Source organism: Thunnus thynnus, chromosome 12, assembly GCF_963924715.1.
Source record: "Thunnus thynnus chromosome 12, fThuThy2.1, whole genome shotgun sequence".
Classification (NCBI taxonomy): domain Eukaryota; kingdom Metazoa; phylum Chordata; class Actinopteri; order Scombriformes; family Scombridae; genus Thunnus; species Thunnus thynnus.
In genome coordinates this window covers 2,374,172-2,396,639 of record NC_089528.1, presented here as the reverse complement: position 1 = coordinate 2,396,639, position 22,468 = coordinate 2,374,172, and the positions used below count along the sequence as shown (strand labels likewise).

Genomic DNA, 22,468 nt, shown 5'->3' with positions numbered 1-22,468 from the left:
TGAATCCGGAAACTTTCGTCTCTAATTGGCAGAGATGTTCCAACACCAGAGGAAGTTATGGTGACACAGCTGTCTCATCACTGCAGCTTTAAGTACCGGCTGCACACAGAAATCATCACCATTCCATTGTAACTGTTCTGTGGGGAAGCTCTGTTCCCTTCATAAGCCAATTTACTAAAGGATGTAACCCCGTGCATGTGTACTTCCCCTCACCGACTGCAAGATTCTCCCCTTGCTGGATGAGACAAGACTTCGCCCATGTTAAACCGAACACAATCACCGGATCTGAGAGAGACCGCTGCTTTCTTCACAAAGACGCAGATAACTTCTCTGCCCCGCTCTTATTCAACTAAGTCAACTCTGCTGTTCTCTGCCACGCCGCTGAGGAACAGCTTACCATCAAACCCGCTGACAGAGTGCGAGGACGGCCCTGTCAGTGTCCAAGCACTGACGGGGCCATATAATTAATAATTATCTCTGTTAATTATTAATTATTGCTAATAAACAGCCAAGCTCCTCACAGATCCAACAGTTGGTTTCCCCCTGTGAGGCTCTCTAACAGTTGGTGCCCTGTATTAATTCATATTAATAATTTCTTGATTTTATAATTCATAATTATCTCTGAAAATTATTAATTAGCTACCACAGTAGCTCTCGAATCATAATTGTAACTAAATTCAGGCTAAATAAAGTGTCACATGAAAAAAGCACCATTCCCATATTAACTCTAATTGGCTGACTTACTACCAAAAAAATAGGGCTGCAACTAACTATTATTTTCATTATCTAAACCGTTGATTATTTTCTCGATTAACTGATTAATTGTTTGGTCTATAAAATGTCAGAAAATGGTGAAAAATGTCAATCGCTGTTTCCTAAAGCCTAAGATGAGGTCCTCAAATGTCTTGTTTTGTCCGAATAAATCTGATTTTCATGGAGAAGGGTCTGGCTGCTGCCTATAGATCAGAGGGTGCGGTGTGAGGGGGTACAACATGAGAATCCAGTTAAACTCTCAGGTGTAATCCCCCCTCCGACCACAATACGGGTTGCAATGGCCTGTCCATATTTACGCTCATTGACTCCGTGGTAATTGAAGACTGCAGAAGCAGTGATTCAAAGACTAACATTGCTGAAAACTTTAGCCAAAATATGAGATATCCGTGTTATGTTACGTTTGTGGTAAATGAAACCCGCAAGGCTCTTCTTTGTTTGAGCTGATATTCATCTGCTGGCATTTAGTAAGTTTGTTCCTGACATTTATTCAGCTGTTTCTCCACTGTGGAACTGGATGAACGGTAGGAGACAATGTTATTTTATCTATGAATTTTTGTCATACTCATAACTTAATGTTATTGATCATCTCTCCACACCATAACATTGATAATATTAATTGGTAATAACAATGAACAACAACAAATGACCATACTGCTCTGTCTCCTGTATTTGTGGCTGACAGTAAACCACTGTTGCATTATGGTCTCTGATGAAGTCAGACAGATAAACTGATTCAGATAAACAAAGGATGCCACCATAAACAGTAAACACGGCTCAGTGATATTTTAAGTGCAAGTTCTATAAATTACTTGTGTGGAAATTCTGCATCTTGTCTGAGCTGAGGTGACGTCCAGACCAAGAATAATTCATAGACCTCAATGAAACAGCATTTCAGGTGTGAGGGAACCTCGCCCAGAAGAGGGAGACTGTGGCACCCTCCTGGATCCAGGCCTGGGAGTGGAGCTTGCCGGCGAGCATCTGGTTGCCGGACCTTGACCCATGGGGCCAGGCATATTATGGAGTCGCCACCCTGTGGACTCACCACCTGCAGAGATGACTGCAGGCCTCAAAAACTGGTTCTAGGGATGTGGAACCCTCTCACCTGGGAGTTGCCCAGGGTGAGAGGCGCCAGGCAGGTGTGGCAGGTGTGGGGATGCTGAGTGCAGCAGTGCTGGAGTTCTCCCTGTGGAACAAGAGGGTTGCCTCCTTGCGACTACATGCTGCTGGGAGGAAGACTCTGACTGTTGTTGGTGCATGTGCATCGCACAGCAGTTTGGAGTATCCGGCCTTCTTGGAGTCTCTGGGTGGGGTCCTGTGGGGGGCATGGCCTGGCAAGACCATAGTTCTGCTTGGGGACTTCAGTGCTCACATGGGCAATGACAAAAAACTGATGAAACCTGGAGGGCGTGATTGGAAGGAATGGTGTGCCTGATCTGAACCTGAGTGGTGCATTGTTACTGGACTTCTGTTCTAGCCATGGATTGGCCATAACAAAGACCATGTTCAAGCATAAGGTCAGATCTACAGCTGCATGTCTTGGACATTCAGGTAAAGAGAGGAGCAGAGCTGTCAACTGATCGCCACCTGGTGATGAGTTGAATCTGGTGGCGGGGGGGGGGCTGCTGGACAGACCTGGAAGACCCAAACAAGTAGTGAGGGTGGACTGGGAACGTCTGGAGCAAGCACCTGTCGGTGAGGTCTTCAACTCCCAACTCTGGAGGAATTTCTCCTGCATCCTGTTGCGGACATTGAATCTGAGTGGGCCATGCTCAGGAACTCAGTTGTGGAGACGGCTGTTCAGAGTTGTGTCTGGAAGGTCCCTGTCGGGGTGGCAACTTGAGACACCGTTGGTGGACACCAGTGGTGAAGGAGGCTGGCTGGCCCAGGGGTCTCTTGAAGCAGCAAATTGGTACCGAAGGGCCAAAAGGGAGACAGCTAAGGTGGTTGCTGAAGCAAAACCCCGGGTGTGGGAGGAGTTCGAGGAGGCCATGGAGAAGGACTTTCGGTTGTCCTCAAAGAAGTTCTGGCAAACTGTCAGGCAACTCAGGAAGGGGAAACGGGATATAGTCTGTTTTCAGCAGGGGTGGAGAACTGCTGACCTTGACAAGGGACATTGTTGGGCGGTGGAAGGAAAACTGAGGATCTCCTGAACCTGACCAACATGCTCTTTATGGAGGAGGCAGAGTTGGATTACTCGCAGGAAACCTCACTCATATCCCTGGCAGAGGTCTCTGAGGTAGTCAAAAAGCTCCTTAGTGCCAAGGTGGCGGGTGTGGATGAGATTTGCCCTGAGATGCTTAAGGCTCTGGACATTGTTGGGCTGTCATGATTGGCACGCCTCTTCAGTGTTGCATCAAGATCGGGGACAGTGCCTGTGGACTGGCAGTTCCCATTTTCAAAATTGGGCTTGGAGGCTGTCCTCCAACTATCGGGGGATCACACTACCCAGCCTCATGGGGAAAGTCTATGCCAAGGTGCTGGAAAGGAGGCTCCAGCTGATTGTCGAACCTCGGATTCAGGAGGAACAATGTGGATTCTGTCCTGGCTGTGGAACAGTGCACCAGCTCTTCACCATTGCAAGGATACTTAAGGGGTCTTGGGAGTTTGCACATCCAGTCAACATGTTTTGTGAACTTGGAGAAGGCTTACGACCATGTCCCTTGGGGCACCGAGTGGGCATTGCTGAAGGAGTGTGGGGTACCAGGATCATTGCTGCAAGCCATTCAGTCCTTATATAACTGCAGTGAGAGCTGTGTCCACATTCTCGACAGTAAGTCAGACTTGTTTTCAGTGGGTGTTGGGCTACGTTGTCTCTTGTCACCGATTCTGTTTGTGATTTTCTTAGACAGAATCTCAAGACGCAGCCAGGGGAGGAGAGTGCTTTTTGCAGATGATGGGTGATGGGGTTCTGTTGGCTTCAACACACCGTGATCTCCAGCAGGCACTGAGATGGTTTTCAGCCAAATGTGAAGCAGCCGGGATGAGAGTCAGCACCTCCAGATCTGAGGACATAGTGCTCTGCTGAAAAAAGGTGGACTGCTCCCTCTGGGTTGGGAGTGAGTTGCTGCCCCAAGTGGAGGAATTCAAATATCTCAGGGTCTTGTTTACAAGTGAGGATAAAATGGAGCATGAGCTTGACAGGTGGATTGGTGCAGCATCAGCAGTAGTGTGGGCATTGTACCAGACTGTTGTGGTGATGAAAGAGCTGAGCCAGAAGGCAAAGCTCTCAATTTACCAGTCAGTCTACATCGCAACCTCAGCTATGGTCATGAGCTTTGGGTAGTGACTGAAAAAATGAGACCACGGATACAAGTGGATGAAATGAGTGTCCTCATTACCAAAAGGAATGAGTTTCCTCAGAATGTCTGGGCTCAGCCTTAGAGATAGGGTGAGGAGCATGGACATTTGGCGGGAGCTTCGAGTAAAGCCACTGCTCCTTAACATCGAAAGGAGCCAGCTAAGGTGGTTTGGTCACTTGGTTAGGATGCCTCCTGGACACCTCCCTCTGGAGGTGTTCCAGGCCTGGGAACGCCTTGGGATCCCCTAGAAGGAGCTGGAGGGTGTTACTGGGGTGAAGGATGTCTGGGTTTCCTTACTCAATCAATGTCACCGCAACCCGGTCCTGGGTAAGCAGAAGAAAATGGATGATGGATTGTCTGAGCTGTCAGAAACTGATCTGGAATCTTTCCAGACTGATACTGACACAAACCAGAAGAGTTAGTTTGTTTTTCCTTTTCTGGAATACATAAACACACTGAGATTTAACTAAGTCATTGACCTTTTACACTGAAATGTGTTATTTTTATTGAATTTCTCTCGTGCTTACACCCTACCCCTAATCTTGTCTGTCTTCTGTGTTTTGATAACAGGCTACAGGTTCAGTAAATCCAGATTTCTTTAGTTCTGCCTTTCTCTATCTGAAATCAGTGCAGTTTGGGTCTGTCAGCTGCTGAACAACTATGAGGCAGCATGTGGAGCGGCAGGACTGATAGGTATGTTTGTGAATGTATAAATGTACTTTATTTCTGTGATTGGGCCTATATGATTTCTCGGTAAAAGCAGAGTCATAAACAGCAGGATGAAGTAGCTGCAGCTGGAGCTCCAGAAACAGCAGATACCTAATAAGCCTTTTCATCATCACCTCTGACCATCAGCAGTGCCCTTCACTCAGGTCTCTAATCCTCCAGGTCTGATGGCTCCAGGATGAGGACTGCACACTGGGTGAATACAGAGTTTCAGTCACCAAAGACCCAGCCTGATCTGAACTGAAAGGTTCTTTGTGATCACAGCGAATGGATATGTCTATAACTCTGTGACATCATCAGGAGATCTGGCTCAACGGACCTGATGCTGCTTGTTAAGTAAATGCACTTGTGTTTAGTTTAGTAGTGTTTATTTTGCTTGTCTGTGTTTTGTCTTGTCTGTTAGCAGTGCTGACTGTGAAAGAGGATTCTCTGAAATGAACAATATAATAATGCCACTGTTAGTATGACTTTTATCTGACCTTATGTACTTTACCGATTTTGGGTGTTGGACATGTGACATCTGGAGCCGTTCCAGATGTGATATGTTATGATACATAATATGTTGTGAGGTAGCTGTCAATCACTTGACGGATGGCTCCTAATTGAATTAATGCCCATGGGGAACCTTTGGTATTCATGTGATAAGATACAGATGTGTAACCCTATATAAGCTATGCACCGACAGTGGTACGGTGCCCAGACCATCTTTGTACATGGAATGGACCCGATGGCCATCGTCTAATAAACGTCTTCAAAATAAGGTCTTCGCCAGCTCTTCCTTTGAACGATACATCATCACACATTCTTCCTTTCAGCCACTACAGACACAACTACAAATCAACAAGGTCTCAGCACTGATGTTAATTTCTTTGGTTGGGCCTCCTTTGGACCAGTGGGATCCAGTATCCAAATACGTCAAGAACTGGGTGCTTAAAAGAAGGTCAGCTGATCACATAGCCTGTCCACAAAGAAAATAAGTCGATCAGAGCTCATAGTACAAATTTTTCCGCATTTTTCCCCACTGTACCGCTATACTGGATCTTAGGGTTGCTCCACTTACCAAATCCCACTTTAACATCTGTGCTCAGCTAACATAACAATATCTTGGGTAATGTTGGCTGGGGTTTCTATACTTCCCAGAATTCAGAAAAGAGCAGAACAGAGTTACTATTTTTAGCCCAAATTCTGATAGCTTCCACTACTGACACGATGACAAAATACTACACAGAGGATGTGCTAGATGTGAACCGTTTAACGTTTTTTTTTAATGTGACCTGTAACCTCATTGATGAACGAATGATATGCTGCCTAGGCTTGGAAGTAACATGCTAAGCTATGACTGGACAATCACTGCTTATGGGAGAGGGTTTTAGTGAATATACTCTTTGACAGCAATATTACCTGGAGATGGCTATCTCCACTTTGGTTTTGGCGATGGCCGCTGCTCTTACTGCTCCCTCAATGGCTCGATCCACCTTCTGCTTGGTCTTAGTGTTCCTCAGTGGAATCAGCTGCTTCTTGATACCCCGGGCTAGTAAGTTGTTCTTGTACTTCCCTTCCTCCTTAGTACCGTCGGGAAAGATGGTGCAGCCGTAGCCATGGCGCTTATTGTTCAACCACTCGCCTTCATACTTCATGCCATTGGAGCGCTCTGAGACACCAAAGCCACTGCGCTTGTCATTCTTCCACTCGCCCATGTAGGACTCAGTGGTGGTGGCATCCACATTGTCTTCCAGAGGCAGGTAGTCATCACCTGGGTCTCCATCTCCAAAGCTGATAGTGGAATTGGCATCACTTGAGCTGATGCGACTCATGGTGGTGTCACTATGTGCTGAGCTGCGCTTACTGGAGATCGATGAGCGAGAGTCTGATTTGCGCAGTCTCTGGAGACTGCCAAAGAGAGAGCCACGGCGGAAGAGGCCCTTCTTCTTCTCTGAACCTTCTCCATCTGAGTGGAAGTTGAGTACGAAGCCACCACGTGTGCCAGCAGGGCTGTCAGATAGACTGTCACGCAGTATTGTGCCGTTACTCTGCTCACTGCGGAGGGAAGCCAGCGAGGTTCGAAGAGGTGAGCGGATGACCGAGGCCATACCATATGGGACACTCTGACGTACACCATAGCCATGACGCATCCCACCAGTCCACTGACCCTGGTATGTACCTGCAGCAACAACAGAGGGAGGGAGAGACCAGTCAACAGTTAAATACATAATTGAAAAAATTCAGAAGAAATAATTAAAAGGTACTTTTAGACAGTGAGCCGTTGCAGTCGCCACCTCCATTGTTTCCTGTGTAAACATGATGTAGGTGGTATGACTGTTGGAGACACTGGCTTCCATCTGAGTTGATAGCAGTTGAACATTTTCAATTTGCAAGGCTCATTGTGTGACCATGAAAATTTTTTTTAGTTTTTTTATGTGAAACTGCTTTATTTAGTGTTTTTACCTGTTTTAATCACCGGGTCTGTTTGTTTTGGAGAGGAGGAGACTTTTGATTGAGAGACCCCTAGCAGCAGAAACTGCATATGATGTGTTTAAAGTGTTTCCCATTAGGGTTGGGTGGTTTGTTTTTTCATACTTTCATACTACAAAAACAAACACCAAAACATAAAAACTCAGCTGTTGGTGATAGAACTCATTGTAGCATGTATGACCTTGTCTAGTGGTGATGTGCAGATCGGGGTGTTTTAATACCTACAACTACCCGACCCGTTATAAGAGCCAATCCGCACCGCCTGACCCACAAAAATATGCATCAATCAACCACCTGAACCCAATGCAACTCGCAAACCGCCAACTGTGCAGAAAATACATTAAGAATATGTGCGCTTAAGTGGAAGTTCAAGGCAAAAATTCAGAGATAAAACAATTAAACTGTCTCTTGCCGTTCATCTGGTACCACAGCGGAGAAACGGCTGAATACATGTCAGGAACAAACTTACTGAAGGCCAGCAGATGAATAACAGCTCAAACTAAGAAAAGTCTTGCAAGTTTCATTCACCACAAACATAACAAGACACGAATATCTCATATTTTAGCTAAAGTTTTCAGCAGAGATGCAAACTTTGAATCACTGCTTCTGCAGTCTTCACTTCCTGCAGAGTCAGAGGGGGGATTACATGTTGCATTCAACTACTCTTCATAAACTCCAGGTGTATTCCAGATTTACTTGGAGTCTGTATTTTTGACGGTATTGAAAATCATACCTTCCAGAATTGTAAATACCCTGTTATACCGTAATACTGTGATACCACCCAAGCTTATTTCCTGTATTCGTCAGGTACTGCCACTCCATTCAGCCAATACATAATCAGACTAACATATCTTGATTTTCACACACACACACACACACACACACACACACACAAAGGTGCTAATACCACATATGCCTGCATACTGTGCTGTTGAGCCACCCTAAATCACTGCAGGGGAAATTCCTTCACCGCAACAGCTAAGGTTCCGCTTATTTCCTATCTAATCATTATTCTATGGGCCATAAGTATTTAAACCCAGCAGGACCTCTCTAAGTAGGCTATCTGCATATTAGACACACAGCATTGTAGACTACACAATGTCATATATACTATAATGACTTCTATCACCAGCAGCTCTGCTTTTACGTTTTTTTGTTTTGTTTTGGTTTTTATACATCTATGGTCATATACTGTATACCCTGGTGAAATGTCAGGAAGGTATGAAGGTATGGGAAAATAGATACCACCCAAGCGTACTGTTGTACTTGGTATAACTGGTCATATTGGTATGTCCAGTAGCACCAATTGGATTGACAAATGTTATGTCTTCAATGGAATTTTTATAACTTTAATAGCCAATGGCCTCAACATATCACATAGCATGGCGTTTTAATGGGCCGGAATGTTTACTGCGCCTTTTCTTAACTTCTATGTGCCAACCAGAAATCTCTTAATGAAATTCGTACCGAATGTATGCATTGAGTGTGAAAGTCCCTTCAAGAATGTTTCTGTTGTGTTGAGCAAAGGATCAGGGTTTTGCACTAAGCCATAAAAAAAAAAAAAAAAAAAAAAATCCACATTAGCAGGACTCTTTATCAGGCTTCGACATTAAGCGTGGCCTGATGGCCTGTGGCTACAAAAAGTTGAATGAATGAATATTTGGCCACCAAATATTCCATGTAGGTGACCCCCTGTGGCCATCAAGTTTTATCCCCACACTGTGAGCCTTCGCCAACCCAACTGGAAAATCCACAAAGTAAGCGAGACGTGAGCGAGCGCGGTAACCGTTCAGTCCACACTGACTCTGACCTGTGCTCAGAGTCTCTGTCCACAGAAGCAGCTGTCTGACAGCAGCAGCTGCTGACCCACAGCTGGCTAACCTGCCTTCACCAGGCTGACTGACAGCAGAAATTTAATGAACCAAAATAGTTTTCATGTCGGCTCCACGGGAAGAAATCAACGGTGTTGGTATTTATTGATGCATTGATTTTTATTTCCCTGCCTACCGTAGCGAGTGAATGTGCTTGTAGTGAAACAGGTGAGCTCACAGACAGATTGGGAGCCTTGATCAATTAATGTAGATACCGTTAATATGTTCAAAACACATATACAATGGGATATTTGTGTGATTTAAACAACTGTCTGTGTAGATTACGCTTCGCATTTGACAATCTTCTCAACAATAGCTGCCATCTTGCTTTACACAGGGAAAAGTGGCTACCGGGTAATATATTCCCTCTGTAAGGGCTTGTAGGCAGATGGAGCAGAAAAAGGTGACACCTCACTCCCCGTACTGGTGGCACTGTGACGCTGTATTAGATCACTGCGTCAGTGATTTCATCATACAAAAGCTGCAAGTCTCAGTCTTTTTTTAATTACTTTATTTATTAATTGAATGGGACAGTGTGCAGTTTGAAACATTAAAGATGCACTGCGCCAGAGTTAGCTTGAAGAAAAAAAAGGTAAAATGTTTTCAGCAGCAGCTCATGTGCATTTATGATCAAGTATCCTTCAACATTATATCCTTAGAAAACTAATAATATTCAGTGGGGTCCAAAAGTCTGAGACCACATTGAAAATCTCTAATATTTTCACGTAAACCTGGAAATAATTAGATGACATGTAATGTCATCTAATTATTAAAAAAGTCATAGTAATGACATGTAAAATGAAGAAGAAATATTTAAGATTCTGCACTATTTCTAGGTCAACAAATTTGTGGCATTGACCAACTTAACTCGTTTGTACAAAAGGTTAGATTTCTTTGAGTTGTATCCTTTCCATTGAAGTGTTCAGATGACACTCAGGTGGATTCGATCGACTCATCAGAGGCTCGCTCAAGTAACTCAACTTGCAGCCAGTGTTCACCTGTTACAACTATGGCTTTAAAATATAAATAAAAATAAATATGAACATTTCTTTGTCAACTTTTATTCATATGGCATATTCAATTATTTTCATTTATTGAAGTGTCAAAGTTAAGGAACACTGTGTTAAGTTGAGTTAAATTGCCTTTTCTGTGTTGTTTTTACATGAGCTTACATTTTGGCCACCGAATTTAGGGGCTTGGTGGCCCATGGGGGCCAGTGCTTAAGAGTAATAGTGTCTATCCCTGCTTTATTGTATGAATATGAGGTGAGAAAAAGAGACAATTCACCTCAATTATATCCTCACGGCAGAGAGCTGAGAGGATATATTCTTGCAGCCATTGTGGAAGCAGATTCAATCTCTTTCTGGATAAGCTGTGACTGCAGCTGCCAGGGACTGAAAAGTTGTGAGTCAGTGAAATCAGCAATTTGCACCACAAATGTCTGTCAGGAGAATATATACACAGGTACTGACAGTAACACTAAAGGGTCCTCAGACATGATTCTGTATTTCTCAGCAATCTACTCAGGGATCAATTTCTGTCTTTATGTGTTTGTATATCTGTCTTTTTGATACAGTGATTGCTCATACATCCTCTGGTTTTATGTCCATTTGTCTGCTATTATAGGGCTGCAGAAAAGCAACATCTTATTCACAATGTCAGCAAGGCAATAAAGAAGTCAAAACTGTGACCTCCCAACCCAGTCTCACAGAAATTTGTGAAATAGTCACGAGATTTAATCTACAGATTTGTGTAAATGGACTCGAATTTCCCATTTTTTTCATGACACTCAGCACGACTTTCTAACGAATGTATTGTTGTTTTGTATTGTATGTCTCGTGTCTCCTGCACCACATTTTTTTTTTCTGACGGCTGGCTGCTCACATAAAACATGACAAAACCTGACAGTTTGACTGACAGACTGACCGAATGTGACAGTTTAACAATCAAAGCAGCTGAGAGTTTTTATGAACTGCTGAGTGTTGAGTGAATGGGGCTAGCCAATGTTGGCAGCTTTATTTCCAGCCTGTCTGCGATGATGCATCAGCTGGTTTTGTTCCATTTCTCAGAAAAGGATCCCTGATTAACTCTCATACAGATCAGTAGAAACAGCTTTGCGAGTTTTTTCATGTATTTTTCTCTGTAGCACCTCTTCCTAAACAGTGCATGTGTGTCGCTGAACTCTTACAGCTCACATGCCGGCGGTGTCCACACAGACAGTGTTGCTGCGGGGCGCTGCTACCGCCAACCCTATGTTTCTACATAGAGTTAGACTTTGATAATGGCCATCAATAATAGAATGTTTCATATCATTTCATCATAAATTTCATTTATATTTAGTTTAGACACAGAAAGGTTAAGAAGTGTGTGTTCAATTGTGAAAATAAATAATGATGTGTGAGGTGAAAGCAGCTTTCTTTCTGACGGGCATGGTGGGGTCTGGTTGGGGCTACTTCTGTGTCAGCCATATACACTCCTCACACAGGACGGGTTTTTTTTTATTGATTATATTGATTATTCTGGCAGTTAAACCCCTGCTGTCACTGCTCCAAGTGAAGAAAGTACCTCCACGACGACACCAAGTTCCCCAAACGAGCCAAACACACTCTGAAAAACACACCTCCGAACTGTCAGGAGGGAAACTGACAACAAACAAACAAACAAACAACAAGTTCACCATCAGAGAGGCTCCCTGCCCCAGCGTGCACCACGCAGGCTGACCTGCAGTGGTGACACTATATTTTTTTCATGTCTGTGACATATTCTACGGGTATAGACACTGAAACTATAGTGAAAGTTGTAAAGCTGCCGGTATGATGTCATTTGATGTCACTGATATGAAAAGCTAGGGGGTTCTGTGATACAAACACAATGCTTACACAGGCAGTGTGTCCCGGCCGTAACATTGGCGGTAGCAGGTGCTAACAGGCCAAGCTAACTGTGTGTTAGTGGTATTGCATTAGCGGCAGTCTGGACAGAGTGGAGGTATATGTATATGTATGGTTCCCACCCTGAGCATGACGTCAGAGGAAAATGGTCCCCGTGCGGCTCTATTGTATTGTGGGCGGTTGGCGCGCTCGACTCCAAATAAATAATAAAAATAAACCAACATCTTCACTTTTTCTTAACATAGATCATCTAGATGCAGTGTAATTACTAGTTTGGCTGTACTAGATATTTGATGTATTCAGTAGATATATCTATTTACAACCCTAAACTGGAAGAACTACAACTGTGGTGTAGATTTGTATCAAGCTGCATGGCGCAGCTCTAGGGAATTGTAGTTTTTAAAAAAAAAAAAATATTAGTGTTTTTCCTAGAATTGTAAGTTATAAATACTGAATTGAGAGTACACTGAGGAGTTTAAGGGGATGGTAAACACATATGTGTAATCAGATTAATTAAATATCTAGGCTAATTGTTAAATGGGTGAAAATTAATTTTAACCATATTATACCCATATCTGACAGCGCCCCCAGCTGTTGACTACACTCACATGATAGCTGAGGTCCACAGCTCTCTATAATAGTTGGTCCTATGTCTGTAGCCCGTTTTGTTACAAATATGCACCGAGGTCAAGGTTCAAAGGTCACTGGTCAAAGCAGGAGCCATGTAGAATCTTCATACTGGCATGTTACTCTCCAGGCCAAGACCTTTCCAATGATGTATTTGGTTTCACTCTATTACAAATTTTTAATTTTCTCATTTCATGGACACAAGCTATCCCAGGCCTAGTTTCAGAGAGCACTTTGAAGGCCCAATATATAAAATGAAGCTTTTTTTTTTCTTCTTTTTTAATGGAAATAGTGAGCAAAATGAGTCACCTTCAAAGATTATAATACTGCTGACAATCTCGGGCATTAGTACAGGCTTGGAGGAAGGCCTGAAGTGCTTGGGTTAGGGTTAGCCAGATTTTTTGTATCTTTATGATTCTTGGTTTTGGGATTTTATGTCAGCATGACCTACAGTTGCCCATTCAACCAGAATCTGTTTTATTAGCCAATTCAAGAATAGAAAGAATGTGTCTTGGCATTTTCTCCCAAAAAACACAACACAGAAAAATAAAAATAGACAAAAGTAAGGTAACACTAAAAATGATAATGAAATGAACTAAGTAATATTAAAATAAAATTGAAATTGTAAAATCTATTTACAGAATGGAATAGTAATAGTTTTGAAATGAAATATAAAACATGAAATGAAATATTAACTGTACAAAGGAAATATGGACTGTGCTACGCACAAAGAAATGAAGTGTATGAAATATATGATATACAGTAATCACCACCTTGTGATGATCACCACCTCAGTAAACACCATCTTATTCATAATAATCGTCTACATTTTCTGACTACAATAATAAGCACCTGAAAAGCAAACCAATGCAGGCCGTTTCCCTTTCAACAACTAAGATTTTATCTAAGAAGAGCCTTCAGTATAAACCACTAGATGACAGTATAAGATAAGGATCATGACAATATTCAATGGGCTTGATCTAATTAAATTTACCAAAAGTTCTGGTACAAGTCAAAACCAGTCTAACTTCGATGATTTCATCATTGTAGGTTTGACGCATTGCATGCCACAGCCTCAGGTGTTTCACAAAATTCCAGACTAGTAGCTACAAGTACTAACAAAAGAGCCAAAATGAGGGTAATATTCCTTCTTTATTGATGCAGTTTTGGAAATAACTTCAGTTGAATTTTTTAGCTGCTTTACATCACGAAATATAGCCCTGCCGACATTTCGAGTATGGATGAAATAACATTATAGACTCGACTGTCCATGATTATAGACTGAAAAAAAGATGTTCTAGACTTGGGACTAAAAAGCTTACTTCACTTAATGAATTGAGCTCAGTAACGTTAGTCAACTGCACTCATCACCCCACCAGTTGTCAAGACCCATATGTAAGCTGTAAGAATAACATTATCTAGCCAACTTGCTAACACTAATGTTAGCTTACGCGCCAGACCAACAACATTTTAAAGCCTCTAGCGTTAGCATTAAAGGCTTGTTTGGTGATGATGAGCTGAATATTTTTTAACCTGTTTGCTTCCTTTATCAAAGTTGTGATTAGTTTTAGGGTTAGGGTTAGGGTTTTAGTTTTTCGCTGTCCAAGGCTATGTTTGGGTGGGTGAGCCCTGCATGCTTTACAGAAGAGGAGTCGTGTTATTCACCTCTTCAATACCAAGCCAGTCTATTTTTCATTTTTTGTAGAAGCGGCAACTTTCTTTGCCCTCTTATTTGCTGGGGGTGGCATTGGTGACAGCCCAGGACTTGGGATACTTTCTTTGGTGACAGTTGGAGCCTTTTTTAATGGGATGAAGGTCCATCGTAGCAGCTAACTTCACTGCAGGTGCAGGATTGCCTGGCCTCTGCCAGGTATCATTACAGCAGTGTAGTGCGAACAACAGCGCTGTTTGTGTGAGAGTGTGTTAGAAACAGAAATGGAAATTAAATGAATTGAATGAAAATAAAACGATGGCTTAATGTAGGACTAGAATATTGGCCTAAACTGGAAATATAAAATTATTTATATAGAAATCTTGGAGGCAATTTTTGCCCCTCAATCACAGTTTTTAGGGGCATTCTGAGATTTCTTGGTGCATATTTGCCCTTCACCTCATTCATTTCCAACACTGACCCACAACACCATGCTCTTCTGTAGCCTTCTGCTATCAAAAACTGAAACTTTATTTCTCAGAATCGAAAGAGAAATTATTAAAACTGATAGTCTTAACATAACCTATCGTATTGTTGAGTTATCAAGGACACTTTCGTGTTTTTGTGTTGAGAGATGTTAAAGACATCATCGAAAGAAAACCTTAGCATGGTGACAGTGAGGAAAATAGGCTACTTCTAGGTGGTGGGTCACCCAGTCGACCCCCCCAGACTAATGCGGACCATTGACTGAAGGCTACTGATAAGATTAAAATAAAGAAGTAAAAACAACAAAACAACAAAACAAATGTCGAGTAATGTAGCAGTTATAGTAAAAAATGAATAACAATTGGAATGGAGTGGAATTTTAAACTGTTAAATTATAAGCACTTCATGCATGAGTTAATACACATTATAAATTATTTTTTGACGGATTGTTACTCCATACCCTTAAACTGGAATCAGATTAATGAAACCTACAATCACACACAACACATAATGGACACTCATCAAAAACAGTTTGACTCACTAATTTATACAGCAAGCAACCAAAGTGGAAAAGGAAAACAAAACCTGATAAGGTGGATAATAAAATAATTGCTACTCTTTCACTCACAGGACATCGCAAGTTTGCCATTTACCCCCAGCCAGTTTTGTATTTCTCCAGCTCCCACAAGTGATGTCAATGTCCTGATTCCAGTCATTGATATGAAACGTTTAAAATGTCAAATATGTTTAATATAATTTTAAGAGGTGAAAAGTAACTAAGTATATTTACTCAAATACTGTACTGAAGTACAATTTTGAGGTACTTGAACTTTATTTGAGTATTTCCATGTGATGCTACTTTATACTTCCACTTCACTACATTTCAGATGGAAATATTTTACTTTCTACTCCACTACATTTATTTGACAGCTTTAGTTACTTTTCAGATGAAGATTTGACACAATGGATAATATAACAAGCTTTTAAAATACAACGCATTGTTAAAGATAAAACCAGTGGTTTCCAACCTTTTTGTCTTTTGACGTCTTACAAAAAGCAGTGTGTAGTCGGGGTCACATTTCACATGTCTGAGTTATTGAAGATGTGGTATTAAGTCCATTTTAAACATATCTGACATTTTATTCAACAAAAGTTGTTTAGATTTCTCTCAATCCATCGTTCCTTACAGCACAGATTGTTGCTGTTTCGGAAGGTATTTAAATAAAATCTGTATTATTAATAACCACCTACTCTACTACTGGGGTGAAGGTGGGGGCCACACCTCCAGCCAATTGGAATATGAGCTAATGAATAATGCAAGTTCCCTTATGCTCTTTACCTGGAGTAATGTCTGCAGCTGTAGGACAGTATATAGGTGTCTATGAAGCGGAGCCTGATCCTGAATGAAGAGAAGAACCTGCTGAACAACTGTGTCTAAGTTTCCTCTTAAAGTAAAAGTCATTTTTTCAAACATAGCCGAAGGTTGCTAGCTTAGCTTTAGCACAGATATATTATTTTCCTTTAGCTGAGTAACAGAAAGAAACCATGTTTTAAAACTTCATCCAAAGATTGAAGATGAAAAAGTTGAAAATCTTGCAGCGTGCTGAATCTCTCAGGAAAACAATAAGAAAAGCTTAAATAAGCCTTTCATCTTTTTTATTAAATAGTCCTGTTGAATCATTAAGGCTGGACCTCTTGGTTTAATTCCACTTTCTTCCTGCTGTCATCCAATCACTTTAAAGTCAAGAAGGCAAATCCCTCTCATCACTCAGTCACTTAAGGTTAATGCTGCTCTCTTCTCCATGGAGGAGCTAGCCTAATCACTCATCAGTGTGCCAATCAGCTTTTCCTGACTGTTTGACAGCTTCATGATGCTGACCTGCACCCCACCACCCCAACAACATCAAGGCTTCATTTAGAAAACCAGGGCAGAGATGTGCTAAGAAGATCAATATATTACATTAAAGATGCATGCCCTTATATTAGATACATTTGTGTATCTTGTCCCACTCCTTCTGTTTGTGACCAACTTTATTATCTCTTTTTCCTTTTAGTTTGGTGAAGGTGGAGGAACATAACACAAAAGAGACCGAATGCACTCATACAAGCGACATAGACTCTAAAATTAAATATTTACATACAATTTCATTGAAAATACAGACAAGATGTATTTTTCTCTATTATTGAAATAAAAAACAAAAATCCTGGACCCACCTACCCCCTAAATAAGACTAAGTAAGCAAGTAAAAAACTATAAGACATGAAAAAAATACACTGTCACCACTGCAGGTCAGTCTGCGTGGTGCACACCGGGGCAGGGAGCCTCTATGGCGGGGAACTCCAGAATGACGAGCTTCTTTTCTCGACTCCTGCTCGCTTTCTGTGACATCAGTTCAAACCAGGACTCCTGTCTGTTGTTTCATCTGCTTCTAGATGGAGATTTGGTGTTGTCATTTTACTTATTTGTTGTCAGTTTCCCTCCTGACAGTTAGTTTGGAGGTTTGTTTAGGGGAACTTGGTGTATCTGGTGGGATTTTCTTCACTTGGAGCGGTGACAGCGGGGGTTTAACTGGCGGAATAATTGATATAATCATTAAAAAATCCGTCCTGTGTGAGGAGTGTATGTGGCTGACACAGAAGTAGCCCCAACCAGATGCAAAGAAAGCAGCTTTCACCTCATGATGAATGAGATAATGGATTTATTGAGCACATGCTTCTTAACCTTTTTCTATCTAAACTAAATATAAATGACATTTATAATGAAATGATATGAAACATTCTATTATTGGTGGCCATTATCAAAGTGAAAGTCTATGTAGAAAGATAGGGATGGCAGTAGCAGCTCTGTGTGGACAGTTCAGCCACACACACACTGCTGAGGAAGAGGCTGTATGACCCCCGGCCTAAGTAATAACGACAACTCCATTAATGTCCCAGTAAGGCATGTCAGTGAACCAACATGCACGATATGCCCTTTCACAGCAGACACTTGACATGTCATAGTGTGAATAGCACAGGTGTAATTAACAGTAATGATGGCTAAACTCCATTTATATGTGCTGGTTCCAGAGTCATTTTTTTACTGGGATACTTAAATGGAACAGTGCCACTGTTAACAGTCAACATTAGTTCCACCTGTGCTTTATCTGCTAAGACACTTCAAAATGTCCACCAGGCTCACCCAACTCAACTGTAAACTGTGTAAATCAAATTTCTGACAAAACTGAGAATGGTTCTAGTAACTAGCTAGTCCTAACGAACGATGAAGATGCACAAAAAATGCTGCTGACAGAGCATCATTCATCTAAGTTCACAAATCACTGTCATCCATCTGAAGTTAGTGACATGTCAGAGTTTCCCACAGAATTTTGTGTGACTGTGGTGAGTGAACCTTGCACTCTCCAGGGAGGTCAGGGGGCATGCTCCCCAGAAGAAAATATTCGGTACATTTTAAAGTTAAATGCATCAATCTGGTGCACTTTGAGAGAAAAATGAAGAGGCTAGCAACCAGACTTCATTCGACCTGCCTCAGCTCCACCTCTTTGCCCATTTTAGATTAGCCGGGAGTTTGGCGGAGTCAGGCACTGCCAAGACGGTGATGGCCGGAGAGCCCACTTTGAGTTTCAACACCACTCTCCAGAAACCAATGGGTGACGTTGTGGTGGCTATGTCCATTTTTTTTTTTTTAATTCAATCTATGGGTGCCACCTGCTGATTTTATGGCAGTGTTGGAAGAATCTGATATTTCTTTCGTTTTTTGTGGGGAGCAGATTGCTTGAAGTAGGTATGAGATCAGACCAGATCTGCAACAATTAGTCAATTAATCAATTTGTTGCCAACTATTGAATTAATTGCCAACTATTTTGATAATCAATTAATAGTTTGGAGCCATTTTTTAAGAAAAAAAATCCAAATTTTCTGAATCCAGCTTATCAAATGTGAATATTTTCTGGTTTCTCTGGTCCTCTATGACAGTAAACTGAACATCTTTGGGTTGATGATTGTTAGTCAGGACAAAAGAAGACATTTAAGCATGTCATCTGGACTCTGGGAAACAATTTTCACCATTTTCTGACATTTTCTGAACCAAACAACTAATTGATTCATCAAAGAAATAATCAACAGATGAATTGATTATGAAAATATCTGTTAGTTGCAGCCCTAGATTGTAGAATATAGTAGGCTAGTGAGAGGGGGGCTGGTCACACACACTGACAGACAGCACACATACAGAGAGAGAGAGACTTGCTTCAAAAGATTTGACATTTTACACACAGACATTGGGTCAAATCTGTGGTTGTGTATCAATGTCGCCACATCTCTGACATGTGTTTTGGCTTTCTGATGCATACAAGTGCTTTCTGCTGTTATGCTGTATGAAAACGTAACCGAAAAGTGACCATCTACATTGCATTTCCACTATGTATTTCTATGCAATCCTATCACCTAAGGAGCTCAGCTGGAAGCACTGACTGACAGGCCCAACACACAGGAGCCTAGCACCTGTATGTTTCTTTTAGTATGCTTGAGTGTGAGAGGTATTTCCACAGATAGGCCATGAAAATATTGTGATTCTAAAACCACAACCAGTTGAACGTCATTAGATGATAAAACAGTTAGCTTTGGTGGCCTGGTTAGGAGAGCTCAGGCTCTGGACCTGATGGCTTCAGATGGAGAATGTGAGAATGTGCTATTTTAAAAGATGGAAGTAACTTGAGACACTGGCCAAACATAACTCCAAGCAGCTATCTTGCTATGTGGAATAAGCTTTCTCTACTGCCTGACTGAAGAGCCTGGAAAAGCCTCTGGTATAAATTAAAGAGCAAAAAAGACTCAATAGCTTATATTCTAGAAGTTTCTCTCTCTCAAATGATTTACAAATCTGACAAACTGATACTGAGAAATTAATTTTAGCCAGTGAAAATCTTATTGGAATTTATTCATTGAATAGAGTCATTGGTAAATATAGTAACAGTGTCTGCTGGCATGTTTACTTGCTGTGAATCTTAAGCAGCCAATGCATATATAGATCCTGATTCACCAAAGTCCACTTTGTATAAGATTAATATTACCTGGGGGCTTTTAAGAAGTTGAAACAAGTTAAACATTTGGAAAATGTGCAAAAACAGAAAGAGAATAGAATATGTGGACAAACCAGAGAAGCTGTTTCCAGTCTTTATGCTAAGCAGACTAACCACATCCTGCTTTCAGCTCCGCACTTGTCACAAAGACATGAACTGATATCCATCCTCTCATCTCACTCTCGGAAAGAAAGTGAATACACATTTTCCCACAATGTCAAACTATTGCTTTACATTATTTGTGATAAATATAAGTTGTCTTTATTGTGTTTATGCAAATACACTGTTTCCAAGTTCCACTGACATAATGTATTTCACCAAGCAAGGATAAGATATTTGACCAAATTACCAAATCTTTAAGTAATTCTCTTTTTTGTTCTTGGATTATTTTCTGTGCTTTTTCCACCACTTCAAAGTTGAGAATAATGGAGGCCGTGGTGGAAATCACAGCCTCAGAAAGATGTAATAGCATTTTGGGTTTGAATTCTCATTTATTCCATCTATGTAATCGACATCAAGACCCATTATTTTTCAGTCATATCCAGAAAATCATGACTTTACTGACCGAATCCCAAGAAATAATGTTAGGATCTGTAAATCTGAATGAAACACAGACTGGTCAACCTGTGTGAATGAAACAGACATTGCAGGGAAATACCAAGAAAAAACAATTTTGATCAACGGAAGTTAAGCTTTTCAGCCACTTTATTGCTATTTAATATGAAATACAGGACAAATATGATATGCTGCTGTTGAAGTGTTTAATAGGCTCAGAGTCCATTCACTATGTTGTTCCATTTTCTTCCTGCTGTTAGTAAAATTATATCAAACTGAAAGCAGTGAATTAACAGTTTCTGACTGATTCATGCTCATGGTACCAGCATATCATGGTAAACATATCATAATAGTATTATATTGTATGTTACCCTATGAAAAATTGCAAATTACAGTAAATGATTGTGGCAAAAATAGTTCTTTTAAAAAGTACAATGTTATTTTTGCTTGCACTCCATACAAGTATGTAAATACTGTAAAATTCTAAAGTACTGTCTATCAGCGCCTTTCTTTATTTGAGTCATGTCTTTTTATTTTCTCCATTTTACTTTATATCATATTTTGAAGGAACCTCCCTCCCTCCTCTGCTTCCATTTGTTATCTTCCTGATGATTTGCTGTTATTGCAACATCTGTTTCACAATATAGTAAAATGCTTCCAGCAGTTCTGGGGGAATACTCCCTTGATTTCCATGAAGTGTTGAGTTTCTTAGACGGCAGCTTTACAGAGAGAAAAAGAACCAATCAAAGTTCCTCCAGAACAATATGTTAAAAATTTGGAGCAGCTGAGTGGTGCAATTTCATGTCATACACAATGCTCAGCTGCTGATTATTAACTGATGGAAAAATGCAGTGGAAATACAGATTATGATGCCGGTGCAGCACAGGTGATTTTTGCTTTAATTATTTAGCATTTATTTATGATATATTATTTGTCATACTTTTAAAATTACCAGCATGGGGCTCCACAAGTTGAAACTTTGCTTCAAATTTAGTTTCCGTGAATAGTTAACTAACAAACCCAAACACTACTTTATTCTGAAACATTCAATCACTGCAACATTTTAGGGACTATTGAAACTTGCATTGAAATGTGTTTTGGGTGATCAGATTGCAATCAGATAGTGCTTGACCACATGACAGTACAGGTGTAAATGCACCCAAGACACATTTAGAACAGATTATGATCCGATTGGTCGCACCACCTCCGCAGGTGTTCAGGGTCCCATTGTGACCACATTGAACAAAAGTGAAAATGCAATTGTGTTGTCAATCAACATACAACTACATGGGCGGAAATACGTTATTGTATGTGACTGTTCCAAACCAGTGAGGTAGCAGCCATTAGCCAGTTCACAAGCTAAGCTACTAGCAAGAAAGCTATGGATATTCAAGACACTCATGGATGGTGTGAAGATGGCTTCCTTGCCTGCTTTGAAAAGCATGAAAAAGTCCATACAATAGCACAGCTTTTTTTTTTGGACCTGCACGAACAAGAGGAGGACGTGATGTTGGGTTGTTTGAGCTGGACAGGTGTAAATGTAATCAGGTTAAATCTTGTCTAGATACAATCTGGATATGAGACGCATTTTAATGCAAGGTGTAAAGGCCATCTTTGTTTCCAACATTGGTTACATTTCTTAGATTACAATATTTCTTAGATTTGACATTTTACAAATGTTTGAACAGGTTCAGTGGTACTAACCATATTGACAGATCATTATATATAAAGTTGGCAGCGTCATTTGCACATATTTGTCGGTGTTTGTTATGTTCAATCAGTAAAGCTCACATGATGGACAACAAAGTCTGGCTTGGCCCAAATCCCACTCTGAACCCCTCCGATCTGAGAAGTATATTTTCCTCAATTTGTACAATATTCATATTGACAAGAGTGTTAATGTGGATCTGATGTGGCAGGAAGGTTTAAACAGGATTTAGACAAACCCTCTTCAACTTGTATAAGTGTGGCAATATATTGATTATATCTTTATCAAAGTAGATGTAATTACTTCAGGAAAATCAGAAGAGAAGAAGAA

The 22,468-nt window shown here is 41.0% G+C and overlaps 1 protein-coding gene across 1 annotated transcript in view; it reads right to left on the bottom strand.

Moving 5' to 3' along the window:
• Positions 1–22,468, bottom strand: part of LOC137193589 (junctophilin-1-like) — a 56,112-nt gene that overhangs the window by 28,886 nt on the left and 4,758 nt on the right. The window contains exon 2 of the mRNA XM_067604816.1: positions 6,201–6,960. Within this exon, the coding sequence (XP_067460917.1) occupies positions 6,201–6,960 (760 nt within the window). The remainder of the gene's footprint in view (positions 1–6,200; positions 6,961–22,468) is intronic.